General features: G+C 42.8%; 1 protein-coding gene across 3 annotated transcripts in view; it reads left to right on the top strand.

Annotated features, from left to right (window-relative positions):
• The window catches only part of KIRREL3 (kirre like nephrin family adhesion molecule 3), a 541,498-nt gene that overhangs the window by 455,344 nt on the left and 68,261 nt on the right, over positions 1-17,893 (top strand). For all 3 annotated transcript variants that reach the window (XM_075190473.1, XM_075190474.1, XM_075190475.1), the window contains exon 7: positions 1,187-1,292. In XM_075190473.1, the coding sequence (XP_075046574.1) occupies positions 1,187-1,292 (106 nt within the window). The remainder of the gene's footprint in view (positions 1-1,186; positions 1,293-17,893) is intronic.

The raw sequence follows: 17,893 nt of genomic DNA, 5'->3' as shown, positions 1-17,893 counted from the left end.
TAACGTCACCCTTTGTCGTTGACATTGATACATATATATGAAAGCCTGAGCATTAAGTAAATTTACCTGACATAACTAAGGTGCTTATACCCAAATCTGCCATCATGCTGTCTGCTAACAGAGAGTGGGCATAACTTACACTAGCGGAGCTTGCAGCCAGAGCTCGTCTTACTGGCTAGTAATCTCCACGGTAGCAGAGCCAGTGATGTCACAGGGAGCGTAACTGAAATGATCTGCTTTGCAATAACACTTTTTTGGCCTGTATACAGACAATACAGTTAGAACATTACTCTAAAGATGTGACTTCTGCTGCATGTAAGGATAGAGAAGAATGTACTTAATCCCATCTTACTTTTTGACCGAACTGCAGTAAAACGTCAGTCTGTACTTTGTATTCTGTAGCCAGGCTTTATGTATGAAGGTTTTCTCAAGATAAAATAAAGGCACCACATAGCATATGAAAGCTGGCCGATATATACGTGACAATGCTGGAGTCTCTATATAGGAGATCACCCTGTTCTCTTCCACTCCTCATACACACAGACCAAACCTTTTACTTTATTACTTTCAGAGTGTAAGAAGCTTGTTTACATTGATTCATCTGACAGGTTCCCCTGTGCAGCAAAGTGTATTATGTACTTAATAAAGGTCTATAAAACTCCACTGTATTTTACCAAGTGATAACAATTTTTAAGTTGTCTGCGGCATTTCAAACTGAGAGGAAGCAAACGCTTGTCCGAAACGGTGCGTCTATAGGTCCGTTCGCTTACATTATTTTTTTGACTATCACCATCAAATCAAAGCATCAAAGCATAATGCAAGAACATGCATTAAACACTTTATGAAGCCTAACAGAGCACACACAGAGTGACAGACAAGCTTTGAGACTTGTAATGTGTGGACTGGGGGATTCTTAAACAGGAGCAGTGCTGTCACAGCAGCTCAGTAGACTGCAGTCTCAGTTTTTTACAGTGTGGTGTGAATACTGAACTATGTAATTAACCTCCATGCTTCATATATGAAGATATGAGTTGAGTTCTAGTTGTAATATAAACAAGTTTAATTGAATTGAACAAGTTTCATTTATGATTTCTACTTTTACACAGATATACAGAAATTAACAAGGTCTTGTGCAAGAATATCTTAGCTCTTGCATTGCAGTTAATTATTGTACTTCTATTTACAGATCCACCATTGGTCAATCTTACGGTGGAGCCGCAGCCCATACTGGAGGATAATGTGGTGAAGTTTCATTGTTCAGCCAAGGCCAACCCTGCAGTGACCCTGTACCGGTAAGAGCCATCACCTGTCCGGCTTTGAACTCGCCACCAAACTCCACTGTGAAGATACCGGGTATATCTCGCTCAATGCTACCCACTTCACGCTGGCTGGCCACCCACGGGTGCCTTCCTATGCCAGGGAAGTCTACCCAGTACCTTCTAGGATTCGTATGGTCACTCAGGCAAAATGCAGTTATAAAAATACAACAGTATATTTATTGTCATACAAACAACACTACAATATTATGTACACACAGTAAATAAATGCCAGGCAGATTTACCACATTATCTGTCCCTTGTCCCAATAGCTTAAGGAGATATAGTCACCTGCTGTCCAGACTTCACGACCCATGGATCCCTCTCAGCTGCATATATAGACTCTCGTTAGAAAACGACAATTCAAAACTAAATCTTGCAGTCTTCATGAATGAAATCCCAGAATGAACACCCTTCCTCCCTGGAGTCGTTCCTTATAGCTCAGGTCTAATTTCCACAGTCTTTCCCCTCCCTGGGCAAACCCCTGGGTCTATTCTTCTTAACCATTGGCCAGTGCAGGACTAGGGGGTTTGGACAGGGCAGTGAAGATGAGCTGTCCTTTCACAGAAGCCCCCTGCTGGGATGCAGACAGAATGTCTGGACCAGTCCTAAGGAGAACAATTGATGCTAATTGGCTTCCCCTACTTCCAAGGATAAATTAACAGTGAGTCCCTTCTAAAAATTAACCCCTTACACTACTTTGTGATGTCACCGGGTCCCCAGCTGTTCCATGCTTCCTGTAGAGGAAGGAGGGGGGAAGAATGAATGTGTTGTGGACACCACCTGATCTTTACCCATAACCCTCCTGGCTTCAGCTTAAGGACAATGAATAACATTACTGCAAGGCATCAATATATAATACACAATATACATATTTACATTGAACTACAATGTCCCCTTAACCACTTGTAACTGAACAATGCAGTTGTCTGGTGAGCTGGGGAACAAAAGCATGGGCTATAAAAAGTACTATAATCCACATTATGTGAGAAAGGAGACACCGAATGCTCACAGGGTTATCACACTCATTTCGTCACATCCACAAACACCAAATTAATAAATGGCTACAAGAGAGAGCGCAGAGTTCAGTGACTGGTCGTAACGCTCGCAGCCTTCTAATATCTGTATATTTCACAGTAGGGGGTAAATGTATCTAGCTGAGAGATTTCTGGCGGGTTTGAAAAGGTGTTGCCTATAGCAACCAGATTGTAGCTGTCATTTTGTAGAATGTACTAAATAAAGGATAGTTAGAATATGATTGGATTTTCAAACTCGCCGGAAAACGCTCAGCTTGATACATTTACCCCTAGGAGTGTGTTCCCCAATATATAAAGTACAGACAGTTCTACAGACCAACAGACTCTGCTGCTCAGACATCCAGAATTTAATTCAGTACAATGCACTGTGCAATGTATTTACTCAGTCGCTCATATTACTATGCAATACAGGTGCCATGGCTGCTGCAATTCAGACAATGTCAAATGTTGACATAATATATTGATATTTAAGGAAAAAGTGCTTTTAAAGTAAAATTGCAGAAATTGCAGAAATTCTGGTCTCAGTACCTGCTTCCCATTAAACAATACAATGCATGTTGTAATTAGGCTGCCAGAGTCTGTGAGTACCACGCCAGATATGTAAGCCTGTTATTTTGTTACCATCCCCCCCAAAAAGCATATAAAAAAAGAATTCTATGCAGAATGAGTAATATAATGAATGGTTCTCAGCAGAAATGTGCGTTCCCCGCTCCCTTTATATCACATCCTACAATTATTCCCATGTATGAACTGTACTCATTTTTCATCTCCAAGATACAAAAAGGCCCTAAAATTGCAGCCACTTCATTGTAAACAGCGTGTTCTGCAGCCGGCCGCTAGCAATGAGGCGGTGATGTATTTACACCATTAAATCCAGTCTAAAAATAGACTCCAGCCTCACATTACCAATTATTGTGCCAGGTGTGACAGTAGCCGTACTCCACTATATGGACCGGTTTATACGTGTTAGGGGGTGTCACAATTACACCCCATGAGAAGTGTTCATGTTCTCTAGTGTCATACACATTGCACAGAGCGTGTGGGTGGCGGTTATTTGCTTTGACTAAAGTCTCATTTACACATTACATTAGGCAAAATGTATAATCAGTATATGCATTTTACATGAATGAATTAGAGTAATTATGTTCTATAATTACTCTTTTACGAACTCTTCTACGGGACACTGATAAATGTAGAATCTACTGTAAGACATCACTTCTGTGTTACGTCATGGAGAGTCGTGTGACATAACAGCAGTGGATGATGCCACAGGATACCATACAGGAAGTGATGTGTTCCGACGATAGAATATACGGATGTCATAATTTACCTCTATAAAGCTCAGGACTTGTGACATTATGGGGGGAAATCAATTCCTGGCGTAGTTCTAAAAAACAACGTGGGAAGCGCATTGTTACCGATAGCAGAAATCCGTAATGAAATTACCAGACTCAGGGAGCTGTGAGCAAAAGTTTGCATTGAAATCACCATAATAACAGTAACAATGGACAACCCACGTTGTTCTTTAGAACAACACTGAGAATTGATTTCCCCCCTTTGTGAACTATAATATAGCCTCTTTTACTTAGATATGGAATTTCTCTATGGCTCTCTTGTAATGTAGTAGGATACTGTATGGTATTCCCTATATAACTTGTGAGCAGTAGTATTGGATCCAGTGGCCCTCAATCAAGAGCAGAGGGGGTTAATACGTTAACGTTAAATATAAGAAAACGTACAAACAAATATTGGTGCGATTAGCTGATGCTGCACCTAAATCATCTGCTTGCTGGCTTCGGTTAATTTATATCCCATGTCTGTTTAAGAAGGGAATGTGTATTTGGCAATATCAGGATGTGTTTAGAGACCAATCTAAAAATCAATATCAGGTGGAGAACGATGTATAATTAAAAGCCAAGTTCATTTATAAAAGGTAATTTATTGTTAGATTTGCAGGTAAACCACATACACTCCGTTCAGAAACTGTGAATTAATGGCAAGTCTCCCTTCTGACCCCGGGTCACAGCGGACGGGCTTTCCTTCTGCCAAGGCCACAGGCCAGCATTGCATAACATTGCTTTTAATGTTAATCTCATTTGCTAGCATGGCTTGCTGATGAAGAGCCAGCCATATGCTGTGGTGCGGTACAGACAATTACACACCAGTATGTGTGTGTGACATAACACTATATTCTGCTGCACTTGTTATATAGATAGAGGTGTTACATGTCATCCCTCTATAGACAGCCGTAGTCATCAGATTGCTGCAGGTTCCCCACAACAGATCAGCACGGGGGGCTCAGAGACACAGTACTTAATGCAGAGGTTTACATACACATGACAGTAATGTACAGAAATGGATCATGACATGTATTACCCGTGTGATGAAAGGATCAGGTTTGTCTGTATGAGCAGAGCGTGCAGCCTCTTGTAAGGTTAATTATTATAGTGGAACAGCTGAGAAGAGGAGCACATCTCAATGAGCAACAAGATGAAAGGAATCAAAGTGTTCTCCAGGAGTTGTTACTTCATAAACGGAGACGGCAGAGAGTTAGATGCCGGTAAACGGGATACACAACGTGTGTGCGCGAAGGACCCCGTTCTGGGACCTTGTAGACCGCTCATATCACTTAACAGCTTCATCTCAGGTCAGAGGTGTGACACACACACACACACACACACACACACACACCTCTCTCCATTACATAATATCTCTATTACTCCGATTATTCTACATGCTACAGAATCGCTGTATAGTACGATACTAAGATTCAAGGTGTATTCTTATTAATATCACACTATTTAATCACACTGAATAAGTAGGTGGATAAACTGACTGATCGGTACTAATCTCTGGCTAGGATACTATCAGTATAGAGTAAAGTTGGTTCTTATAACTGAAGCCCTCTAGTACACAGTTTGTGTCCATGACCATTGCAATAATTACACTGTTGGTTATTACTAGAGGTAAGAGACTTTAACCTATAGCCTATTAGTGCCTTTACAAAATGCACAGTTCCAGGACTGTATTTAGAGAAATGGTCCAGCAGACCTGGTCCCAAGCTCTATGGTCTGTTCCCCCCCCCCCCCCCCCCCCTTTGCTAAAGTCCTATCTCCGGCAGTAACGGATCTGCGCATGCGCATAGCCACCCAGACTGGCCCGGTGCTGCGGTAATGAAAGCCTTACCGCTCGCGGACAGTATTGCAGCGATATCAGATTTCCTAGCGCTGTGATAAGCGTTGATAGAAAATCATTCATATTGCTGCAGATTTAAAAACAAGGGGTATAGAGATAAGTTGACTTGGGTCAAAAAGGAGCAGCCTCAAAATAGAGGTTTCACAAATTATGATTTAAAATAAAGTAGGTGATGTGATATTTATGGGGGATTTCAATGTGCATGGCGTGGATCAGAGTCAGGCGATTGCTAAATCCGCCACAAGCAGGGACATTCAGCATTGCCTCTATAGGGCATCTCTCAAGCAATTGGAGAACAAAGAGACAGGGAAGCACCCTTAGATTTAGTTTCCCAAATGGAGATGTAGTATGAGATGTGCCGGTAAGAGAAAGCGTGGGATCTGGGGACATATGGACCAGTGGGGTTTAATACACAGAGAGCAATATAATAATACACTGAACCAATACAATGAGAAGTCATTTATGTGACTCTTTCCCCCCGGTCAGAGTAGGAAGAGTGCAGAAAAAGGGAATAACCGAAAATATGTTTTATTACATGCAACAGACCTCTGTGTCTCTTATATTAGTGACAGCGAAAACCAATGTGGTTCTCCAAGCAAACAGCAGTTGTTAAAAGTGCTAAAAAAAACAGCATATACGAAATATGGACAGACACAATCAGAGGAGGATAAAGGAGCTTGTGAAGATACCGGATTTACTGGCCCAATTCTACCCCTTACCTGGCATAGGAAGGCACCCGTGGGTGGCCAGCCAGCGTGAAGTCTACCCAGTGCCTTCTAACGTTCTTATTAGTCACTCGGGCAAATGCAGTTAAAAACAACACTAGAATATTATTACAATAAATGTACTGTTGTACTTTTCTATTATGTACACACAGTAAATAAATGCCAGGTAGGTTTACCACATTGTCCCTTACCCTACTAGCTTAAGGAGCTACAGATAGTCACCTGGATGTACTGACTTATGACCCATGGAGTTCTTCTCTTAGCTGCAGCTGTAGTCCATTGCTAGATAACAAAAACTCAAAACCAGCTACACTGCACCTTCCTTAAATCAGTTCGCAGAATGAACAACACCTCCCGCCTGGAGTGGCTCCTTATATCTGGGGTCTAATTTACACAGTGTTTGTCCCCTCTCTAGGCAAACCTCTGGGTCTCTCCTTCTTAACCATTGGTAAGTGCTGGGCTAGGAGATTGGAGAGGGAAGTGGAGAGGAGCTGTACTTCCACAGACACAAAATGTCTGGACTAGTCATGTATAGAACAATAGATACTAATGGCCTTGCCCCTCACCTGTATCATGCAATATGATACTTACCCATAACCCACCTGGTTTCACTTTAAGAACAATGACTAACAACCTCCCTGCCATATCAACAATATACAGATTTACAATGAGCTACAATGTCCCCTTATCCACATGTAATTAGACACTGCAGTTGTACTCTCGAGCTGGGAAATAAAAGCAAGGGCTATATATAAAGTACATGTTATAATCCACATTTTGTGAGAAACGAGGGACAGGCTGGTTAGGGTGATATTAAATACCTCTTTTTACCACAGAGTATATAAAGGTAGTCTCAAATATATTATACAGAATAAAAAAAAAAAAGCTAATTGGAGTAATTGTAAGAAGAAAAACTGAAGGTGGAACATATGTCGCAGACAATGATAATGCGGACCACTTAAATAACTATTTTTGTTCTGTGCTTACTGTTGAGGCGTCACCTACACTAGAGGGGAAAGATATACCCCAATGTACTATAGACAAAAATATATTTACTACAACTCTCAAAATGAAAAGTGAATAAGTCCGTGTGTTCTGATGTATCCATCCAAGAGTATTGTTAAATCTAAACGTATTGTTTGAGCTACATTTGCTATTCTCCAAACACCTGAGGTTACACCAGTCAGCAGCGATTGGTTACAAATTTTGATGAATGGAGCAGCAAATACATCACAAAGAAGAAATAAGGATATTGTAACCAATAAACCACATAAATCATAGAGAATTCAGGGAATCGCTTAAAAAACAATTTTGATTATTTAGAGTCAAAAGATTACACAAGCCAGGGCAGCATGGATTTGCTGTCTGTAGATCATATCACACAAATCTAGTAGATGGGTTTCCTGGAAAGTGCGAGCGGCGTGCGGGAGACAATTATCCTTACATAAGCGGCTGTGGAGAACGTTTTGAAATTTACCGGTTTAAATGGCTAAACCTAGAAAAATAAAAAAAGGGAATATTTACTCACTGCACATAAGGGATTTTTTGGCTACTTTATATCATCATAGCGGGAGGTCAAGTCACATTTTTCAGTTTAAAACATAAATGGTTGACTTCACAATCCTGCAACTTCCTTCCCATTGAAGGACATTGTCCGTGTGGGGATAGATCTGTGCTATGGTTATCAAGATTTTATGAATAAATAATTCTAAACATTTCCTAATTTACTGCAAGTCGTAATATTTTTAACTAAGGACTGGATTGAAAAGAGCCCTACAACATTTACATCTGAGTCCACCCGTTCCTGTGATAGGAGGCTAGATAATCTTTGAAGCCAGTTTATTTAGCAGTGATATATATGTGCAGACGCACGTACAACATATATTGATGTTGCAATAAATTAAAAGCATTCAGCCATGTAATACCGGACTTCTCTACCATTATTAACAGGTGCTTCGTAATTGAATAGCTTTGTAGAGGGTAAGCTTGAGAGCCGAGCATTAAAATGCAAGGCAGCACATCTCAGAACACACGTGTGCGGCTTTCATTAGGATCCAACAAGTGGAAGCAGAATTCAAATACGTCCAGCGCCTAAGACTCATGTTTACGCACAGCAATCCTACGAGGGCCGCGGCGTAAAGGATTTCATTTTAGTGATTGATGCCCTTTCTACAAAGATCTGACACTTAGAAGTATTTAAAAGTGTGGATTGGAATGTGTGTTCACCTAGCAGCTTTTCTTTATTAAGAAGCAAGCACAGAATATTGTCATGTAGAGGCCATATTCTCCACAAAGGTTGATAAGTATTTGTTCCAGGCTTCCATTATCCCATTGTTATGCTGATGTGGGACCATCTTACAGCAGCAATGTGTTTTATTTACAAGGATTGTTGGTGTGGGTGGTTCTAGGACATTGTATTACATGTTCACTGAGGGAACGACGTTTACTGCAAGGCACCGTGTTGTGATTTGGCAGAGAAACCTTTTGCATTGGGCATTTTAACAAGGGCAAGATTAGGATTTTCAGAGATGGGGAGGGGAAGGGGTATTCTACCTTATTTTCTGAAATAAAAACTGCCATTATATATAAATAACATACAATACATATAATATGAAGCATATAAATACAAAAATATATAGTACAGTTACAGTATATATTCATCTGATCCTAAAATAACTTTCTACTCACTATAACAATTGTCCGAATGGGTCTTAGAATGTTTGGCTCTGCATCGCCACCTAGTTACACAAAGGGGTAGTACAGCCGTTGTACTTGTCTATGCTATAATCCAGCCAGGCCAGGATATATCGGTTTCTACTAGAAGTCCCATGTTGTTTATCATTATTAATCACAATATTGCAAAGGTCTTTATTGATTAATAAGTCTGTGTATTGAGAGCCCCAGGATATTGCTGGAACCTGCTCTGCTTTTTTCCAACCTTAAAGATTACGTGTGTTATAGGGACACAATCGAAATGTAACAATAATGATCCTGGTTCCTTAAGGTTTAATTACTTTGTGCTATGTATGTTACATTACTGTAGTAGTCTGGGTTACATGGTGGGCTGTGGGTGGACATCTAACCTTCTCAAAGTGGGTTTATTCTGTGTGAAACTAAACACACCAGGATATTTTTAAATGAGTTGCATGTAAAATGCTGAGTATGTAGGTCACTAATTAAATGAATCCATCAGCAGAGAGAGCAAGGTTGACAGTAAACCCTTTTTACTCATCTAGGTAATATTCCGTTGGATGGGTGTTTGCACAAGTAGCACCATCCTCAGTAGCACCATTTACTGGGCACACTTGTGTTTAACCTGTGTCCAGTGATGTCACTTCTAGAGCCGCAATTTATAATCATTTCCCAGTTAATGTGGACGGGGAGCCCGGCGTAGCCAGCAGAGCGGAGAGATGAACAAGCATTGGTAAGATGCAGGGACCTCCGTTAATTGTTAAACAAAGTCATTTTTACTGAAAACAAATTAGCACTTGGACTGAACATATGTGAATACCATGTATATATTATTACAGCATTGACCTGGCCCGGAGCACGCTCAACATCCTCCACAATGTAATGGGCTGTGGAACGGTCACTAAGTTTTATATTTAAAAAGCCAATTATATAATTCTCATCACTGCTAAACAAGAGGAATATATGGATGTAAATGTAGATAGCACATTGGTGCTTTCACCATCATCACCTTCAGCTGTTCCTCTCTCCTGAACCAGCCAAGCTTACAGTCATTATTTGTAGGATAGTGAACCAACAATATTTTCTTGTTTGACCAAGTAGAAAGATGAAATATTTGCACTTCCTCTTACCCCAGCCTCTGCCACATCATAAACTAAATTTTGGGGTGAGAGGGGTTCTATTTTAGACACTAGCTACCAGATTGGAGATCTGCTTTGTACACTAGCCGCCATGAATTCTATGAATACTCCTCTCCTAACAAGCTAATGTTTTTTTGTGAGCATAAGAGTTCTTCGTTGATATAGACCGGTGTCTGTATTTGTGACAACATTGATTTATGTACAAACACTGAATATATTACCATTGGGTGCTGGTAAGTAAGGTTGGGCAGCAAATCAGAGGGTTACAGGAACCACTATTCCCAGGCAATCTGAGAAACAGCAACTACTTCAGACTGATTGTTAATGTTTGTAACACAAGCTGCCATTTTATTTCAAGCCATCATTGATTCTTACCAACAACGCTTGAGCAAGCAATGTAAGCAGAAGTAAAAGCAGTTATAAAATGCAGTAAACCAGTTTCTTTCTACACGGGAAGAAATCGTTCTATTATTTACAATGTCTGAATAGCAATTGCTGCTGTAATAGTGGTTCCTTAATCTGCATACCTTACAGAGCATAAAACACAGTGGCTGGGACATTCCTTAGAATGAAACAAGTCTGGCTGTACTTACAGAAGGCGCTTCCCATCTAATGTGCCCAACGGTTATTAAATTGTCTTTATAGAGTTATTAAATGGAGCTTAGAAAATGAAAGGTGTTTTTTTTAGTTATATTTCTGTGTATTTTCATAACAGAACACAAACAAGCAGCATTGAAGGCTGATTGTTGTGATGCTTCCCTGGTTTATCACAGTGGCAGGGAGTGCTTTGCACAACCATTGATTACAGAAATATAATATAAAATGTATTCTTCAGCTGGTAATCTTACCTCTCTGGCTTGTATGCATTGATCATGGGCTACACACTGCAAGAGGAGACACCCCATTTCAGCTGATAGCAGTAATTTAATTAAAGAGCGGGTATCTGCTTCCTTATTGACTATAAGCACAGAAAGAGACAGCGGCTTATTCTGCTATCTGTTGCTGCTGGAATGTTTGGCAACAGCTGGTTTATGAAGTTTCCCCACTTTGCATCCGGAAAAATAATTGTCAATTTACCGGCACATAGAGAGAACTCAGCTTTACGTCCTATAATTTGTATCACAGTATTGGATTGGTCCTCCCGAAACCAGATCAGGGATAACACAGGGATGAGTATTGCGAGTTTGTCTTCAGCAAGAAGATCACACAACACTCACAGGATGAATCGCCCAGATGGAAATTAGAAAAATGCTTCTGGACAGTATTTGTATAGAGAATTAATTGGTGCATTAACTATTATCTTGAACTGTCCTCTCTCTCTCATTAATATTGTGCCGATTGCTGATATTGGCAAGAGTGTGTGAGGGCGGTACTCCCAAAGAACGTCTCGAAGAGTCCCCTGTAATGAGGAAAGGTTCTCACCTGATCCCGAGGGTCGCTATGGGTGGAATCTGTCAAGTGCAGGAGGCTTCTGCTGCAGTCATGGTCCCTTCTGCATGCGAGAGGAACAGAGACACGAAAACAATGGGGGAAGAGGAAGGGGGTGTCCGGAATGCCGCCCAGGACTAGAGGGTTACTCAGCCCCGCTTGGTGACTATCCGTTTTATTCTGGCCAAGCCACGCGGCTCCAAGAGTTCGGGGTAGAGAACGTTCTCGCCCGAACTCCCTACTCCCCTCTGGGGAGGGCCACAAGTGTGGGGACAAGACTCACTCCGCCGGCGGTGCGCCGCGAGGTATCACAGTCCCCACCCGGAACCGTCAGTCTCCTGCCGGCGTGCGGGCGGACTCCGTCTTACCCCTCGAGACACCGTCTGCCCTGGAACCGTCAGGCAACCTTGCCGGAACTCAGGCCAGACACCCCCAATGGAACCGTGGACGGCCGTGACCAACCCCGGAACTCACAAGGGCAGGGCTGCACTGCCCCAGTGGAACCGCGGAACGCCCGAACCGCCCTCGGAACTCAGAAGGGCTGTGCTACACTACCTCCAAGGCACCGAGGGAGACCTTGATCTCCCCCAGCCCGCGAAGAAGTCGTGCCACACCGCCGCCCAAGGATCTGCCCCACCAGAGTCTACACGGAAGGGGGAAGGGAAAGGGGATAGACAATACTTACCGGCTCGGGAGACCCTCCTCGGTCCTTCTCCCTGGGGTGAGACGTAGCTCGCCTACTTGCCCTTCCCAGGCCGTACGCACGGCCCGGGGACGAGTTGAGTCCACCCGGCGGTCAGTCCCAACACACCACTTTCCAACCCCTGCAGGGAGACACAACACGCCCCAACCACCCACTACACCGTACAATACCCCCAATACAATACTCAATTGACAGTACAATACTCCCAATACAATACTCAATTGCACAGTACAATACTCCCAATACAATACTCAATTGCACAGTACAATACCCAGGACACTATTAACACGGCAAAGTACAATATCAAAGCAGAGTGTGTGTGTGTTCCTGCCCTACTCTGCCCCAAGGGTGATACGGATAGGAAAAGGGAGAGGGGGAACAAAGACAGGTCATCCCCAGGCTTTAGGCCCCGTCTTTGAATCCTGAGTGCCTCGTGCCCTATGGGATCTACTCAGGGCCTGGTGCCCTATTGGGTCTAACGGGAGCTACCAAACGGAAAGGCGGACTTAATGGACGCCGGCAGAAGGCCCTGGGCCCGAGTAAATAGTGTCCGATAGCCTGCGGGCGTGGGCCCGGGAGAGGTGGTCCCCACTGGGGTCTTACCTGGTCTAGGTCCTCCGCTCGCGACGTCAGCGTAGCTCTTCGGTCCTGCTAATGCTGTCCGCCCGGGCTCCCTGCCGTGCTTTGGCTCCGTGACTATCTGCTCTGCTCTGCCTTCACCAGACAGAGTAGCTCCTCTGTCTGGACTGGTCTTGGTGATGTCCACCGCTGCTACTGCTACTGTGGGTGCTGCTGCTGCTACTGTGGGTGCTGCTGCTACTGTGGGTGCTGCTGCTGCTCTCTCCGGACGTCCTTCCTCCAGCTTGACTTCCCGCTGAACAGACTGCCCTCCACGTGGCCGCCGACCATATCTCCGGGCCGGGTGCTTCCCTATGACCTCATCACGGCCGGGAGCCGTGATTGGTCCGTGGCCGGGCGCCGTGATTGGCCCGCGGCCTGTCTGTGGAGCCGGCGTCTCCACAAGTGCACTATTAATCTGCTTTGTTGTAAGGCCAAACCAGCATTCAGCAGGGGCCCAGATTGATGAAGACCCAACTCACAATAGTGATAATTATCTGACTATGCTGGGGTGTGGCTTAATTAAATTGTGGGTGTGACATATTCTGTCCCGATTTTGCTTTGTCACATGTTGTGAGGTTTGGTCCCCCTCAATACTGTTATTGCATCCCTCCGTCTCTCCCGTGTAGTGCATGAAATATTATGGCCACAACTTACTATACTGACCCTCTAACAGGTAGACAACAGGTGGATCAGCTGAACAAGTAAAACAATTTCTGGTGGTCTGATGAGTCAAACAGCTTCTGCTCGTACATGGTAACTTCAGATATGCATTGCTTAAAATAGCAGTGAGTCTAATGAGGAATCAGTGTAATAATCATTTACAGAAGCATAAAAACAGAGCTACATAAAAGCAGATTATTTTCCCATCGAAACGCTTGCACACATCTGGATTAATTAGACTAAGTGGTTCTGAGTGGTGCACTTTATCCCTCTACTAATAGAGCTCCGCACTTTGTGGGTGACTTAACCTCCAGGTGTGCCTGTCATTGGTGACATCACAAAAGGTCTTTATCTGCACCTTAGTGTAACCGAAATACTGGACTGAATAAACAAAACTGCTGCAACAGAAATTGTCTCAAAATATCTCCTAACTGGACACCTCCGTTCTGCGTCTCTCATCACATCCAGGGAATTCCCTCCCTCGCACAATGACTTTCCTCTGTTCTCTGATGAATTTGAGATGCTAGCCCGATGACAGGGCTGGATTTACCGCTAGGCAACCTAGGCAACTGCCTAGGGCCTAGTAGTACCCAGAGGGCCCAGTCAGGACTGGCGGTGAGCGGGGTAGGCAAGGCGGAGGGGCGTTCCCCTCCGCCTGCCATCCCTCACTGTCCGCCGACATACTAAAATAAGCTGCGGCCGGAAACAGAGTAAAAGACAAACCAGTCATGTGATCGCATGCGTGGCTCCCGGCAGTCTCTCCTCCTCTCTGCTCCCACTGAATGAGGAGGAGAGACTGCCGGGACCTGTCGCGCGATCACGTGACTGGTTTGTTGGTTTGTTGTTTTTTTTTTAAGTCTGTTTCCGGCCACTGTGAGGAGGACTAACACCGAGGAGCTGCGCGGGAGAAGAAAGAAGACAAGGAGACCAGAAGACAGAAAAGAGTAATTAAAAAGAGAAAAAGACAGGTAAGTAAAACAGAGGCACATAGACAGAGGTGACATAATGAAGGGGCACAGAGGGTAATACAATGAAGGGGCAAAAGTGGCAATAAATGGGCATAGTTTGATGATTGATGGACAAAAGTGACAAGGGCACATCCTTGGATTTATGTGTATTATTTTTGCAAACAACTTAATAAGTATTTCTGTCTTAAATACTTATTAGGTTGTTTTGACCCAACTACTTAAAAACCGGAACTGCTCAGTAATTATCGGGTGCCTTTTTCTGTAGCCGTGCTCTTTTCACGTTAGGTACGCCCCCAAAGATGCAAGCCACGCCCCCACCACCTTTGGCGGCGTAGCTGCGGCACATGCTTTCACTTCTACTTAACTATAGGGGTATATGGTAGGCTACAAAAATATAGTGTTATGACTGTTTCATGGAGGGGGCCCAAAACCAGTATCCTGACTAGGGCCCCATGAGGTCTAAATCCGGCTCTGCCCGATGATCTCAGTTTTTAACCTCCCTAGGTTACCCCATTACCACCATTACACAAGACTACAACCCACTGCTTCCTTGCCCACATTGCTGTGTGACTGGATCACTAAGCACTTTTACCTTTGCATATTGGTCCAGCCAGATTGCAATGTGTGGAACTTGTATCAAACTCCCTTTGTCCAATAGATTGCAAGCTTGCGAGCAGGGCCCTCTTACCTCAGTCTGCTGTTATTACTGTGGTGCTATATAAATAAATGGTAATAATGATAAACATGAATGCAGCCTGTGGCCTGACAGCACCTTCAGCCATCAGTCCACCTCATACCTCCCCAACATTTACATCATCAAAGTCGGGAAGTGGACACACGGTGTGGCCAGAACCTATTAGGTGGGTCCAGGCCACAGCCCTGGGGTGTATCCATTGCTTCTAAAGTGCTAGGCCAAACACAAAAAAAACCCAAAATACCTCTTCATTGCTGCTGGCACCTGTTCACAGCAGAGCGGAGGTGTACGGAACAGATCTGCCAACCTTGACTGCAAGGCTGGAAAAACGTCCTGACGTGACAGCCTCCAGGAATCGGGGCTGTCTCCTAAATCAGGACAGTTGGGGGGTGCGACGTACATATCTCATAACAGTCTCTATACTGTTGGGGAAACTGATTAGAGGGTTGATCAACACCCAACTGTATAGCAGATAAGACCTTCCAATATGTGGGTTAATGAGGGACTTAAAGAATATAACCTGCAGATAAACAGTATCACAACAAAAAAAAAAGTTATGTTATACTGTATATCACCTAGCACTAGAATACTCATCTATATAATATAGATGGTAATTCATTGAGTGTACGTTCAAATAGAAATGACAGGCTTATCTACAAGGCGTCCAATCAGGATCTAATAAACAGTGAGACAGACTCTTACCGACGCGTTTCGACAGGTGACTGCCTCATGGGGTTCCTGTTTGGCAGAGACCAATTACTTAGAGTTTTGAATAAAGTATACCAAATTTCAAATATACTACTTTCGTATACTTTTAGTACGCATCTTGGCCTTTATATATATAGACATTTTCTATTGCAAGCAAACGACACTGATTTTTTTATACTCTTTCTTGTGAGCAAAACAGCATCTTTGTGAAGGACAGGATCCTGTTTGAATATATGAAGACAACAAGCACTAAGTGATGAGCTATTTGGATTTCTACATTTGGTACGCAGATATTAGTTTGAGCACTTCACGGTTTTGAAATAATTGATAATATTCTTAAACATTGTCTGATTTAAGCGCGTGAACTGGGAGTCGAGATGAGGATGGAGGATGGAGGCGAGCACAGTCAGAGACGTTTATCTAAGTCATACACTAGGACAAAATGCTACAATCTAATGCAGGAAAATATAGCTATAAAATAAATCAGGTCAAAGTGAACAGACAAATGAACTCCTAATTTATCCACACTCCCGGCCAGTCACAGACAGTGGAAGAGCGACAGCCGGAATCACTGACTCCGTAGATGTAGTTACAATGTTATATATATTGTATATATATATATATATATAGTTGTATTTGGGGACACCACTACTGTCCCTCAGTGTGCTTCTGTCTAGCTGTATCCTGCCATCCCCAACAAGGTATATTTACTGCTTTTTTTAATTTAAAATATTTCACAAAGTCACTTCACATCTTGCTTAGTGCATAATCCCACATCTGTATATTATAATCCCACATCTGTATATTATATACTCAATACATCTGCTTTATATAGAGGCAGAATGTAGAATTAATATTCTCTATGGGTACACGCTTCATACCTCTGACTAACTTCTGAACCGGATTCCTCTTCAGTGTCATTACAAGCAGATACTGTGTCTACACAGAAATTACCCTCTCTGCTTTATCTACGGGAAGTAATTAATAATTCACAGAGCAGACTAGAGAATAAACCTGGGTTTGTTTCAAGCTGTCTGTGTTAGGAGGATTGCTCATACAGACAAATCACACTATACTAGAAATACATGCTGTGTTCTGTAGCATTGTGTAAATATGAAGATCTAGATGTGCCTGTCACTTGTACCGCACATTCTTATCTATCCTATGCAACTTTTACTAATTCATAAATGCAAATGGATTCCTTTTTTACTTTTATTTTGTCACCCCGGGTAGAATGAGAGAAAGGTAAGTTATCATCGTGGAGTACGTCATTAGTGCATAATAATTACTCATAAGAGTGTCTGCTATAAAATACTGACGTAATAAAGTAACAGTTAATTTTTTAAATAACTATGTAGCTCAACATCAGTTTCATCCACACACCATTAGTATTTTAAACAACATATATACTAACTATATTTAATATGTTCACACACCGACACATTTACACCGACAGCCAACTCCCCCATTTTCTATATACGCCACAGCCAGTAAATGTATCATTAACAGCCTCTTACTATCCTTCCACTTTGCCAGAAAACTTCACGGTTTTTCTACCTCCAACATGACCCATCTTTATAAAGGAAATAAATGTATTCTACCAGTAATCAGACTATTACCTGTGGTTTTATTATAAAGATACATCATTAAATAACATGGATCCTGGTGATAACACAAGGGGCAGTCTGCCCACCTCCAAGGAGAACTCACATCTCAGACCCTAAGAATCTTCTTCACAAGTCCATGGCAGTTCCTGGCAGTACATCCCACTGGCTGAAGGTGGCGCTGCTTTCATTCACTCACCAGTCAGCCAAGAGAAACTGGAAACTGGATCTAAATTCAGTTGTACTGATTGGGGCAACATCATCATCACCATTTATTTATATAGCGCCACTGATTCCGCAGCACTGTAACGAGAACTCATTCACCATTGGGGCTTACAGTCTAATTCCCTAACACACACACACACAGACAGAGACAAACAGACAGAATAGGGTCAATTTATAGC

The sequence above is a fragment of the Mixophyes fleayi genome, chromosome 11 (assembly GCF_038048845.1).
Source record: "Mixophyes fleayi isolate aMixFle1 chromosome 11, aMixFle1.hap1, whole genome shotgun sequence".
Classification (NCBI taxonomy): Eukaryota; Metazoa; Chordata; class Amphibia; order Anura; family Limnodynastidae; genus Mixophyes; species Mixophyes fleayi.
Note: the sequence above shows the minus strand (reverse complement) of the source record. Positions and strands in the feature narration are given on the sequence as shown.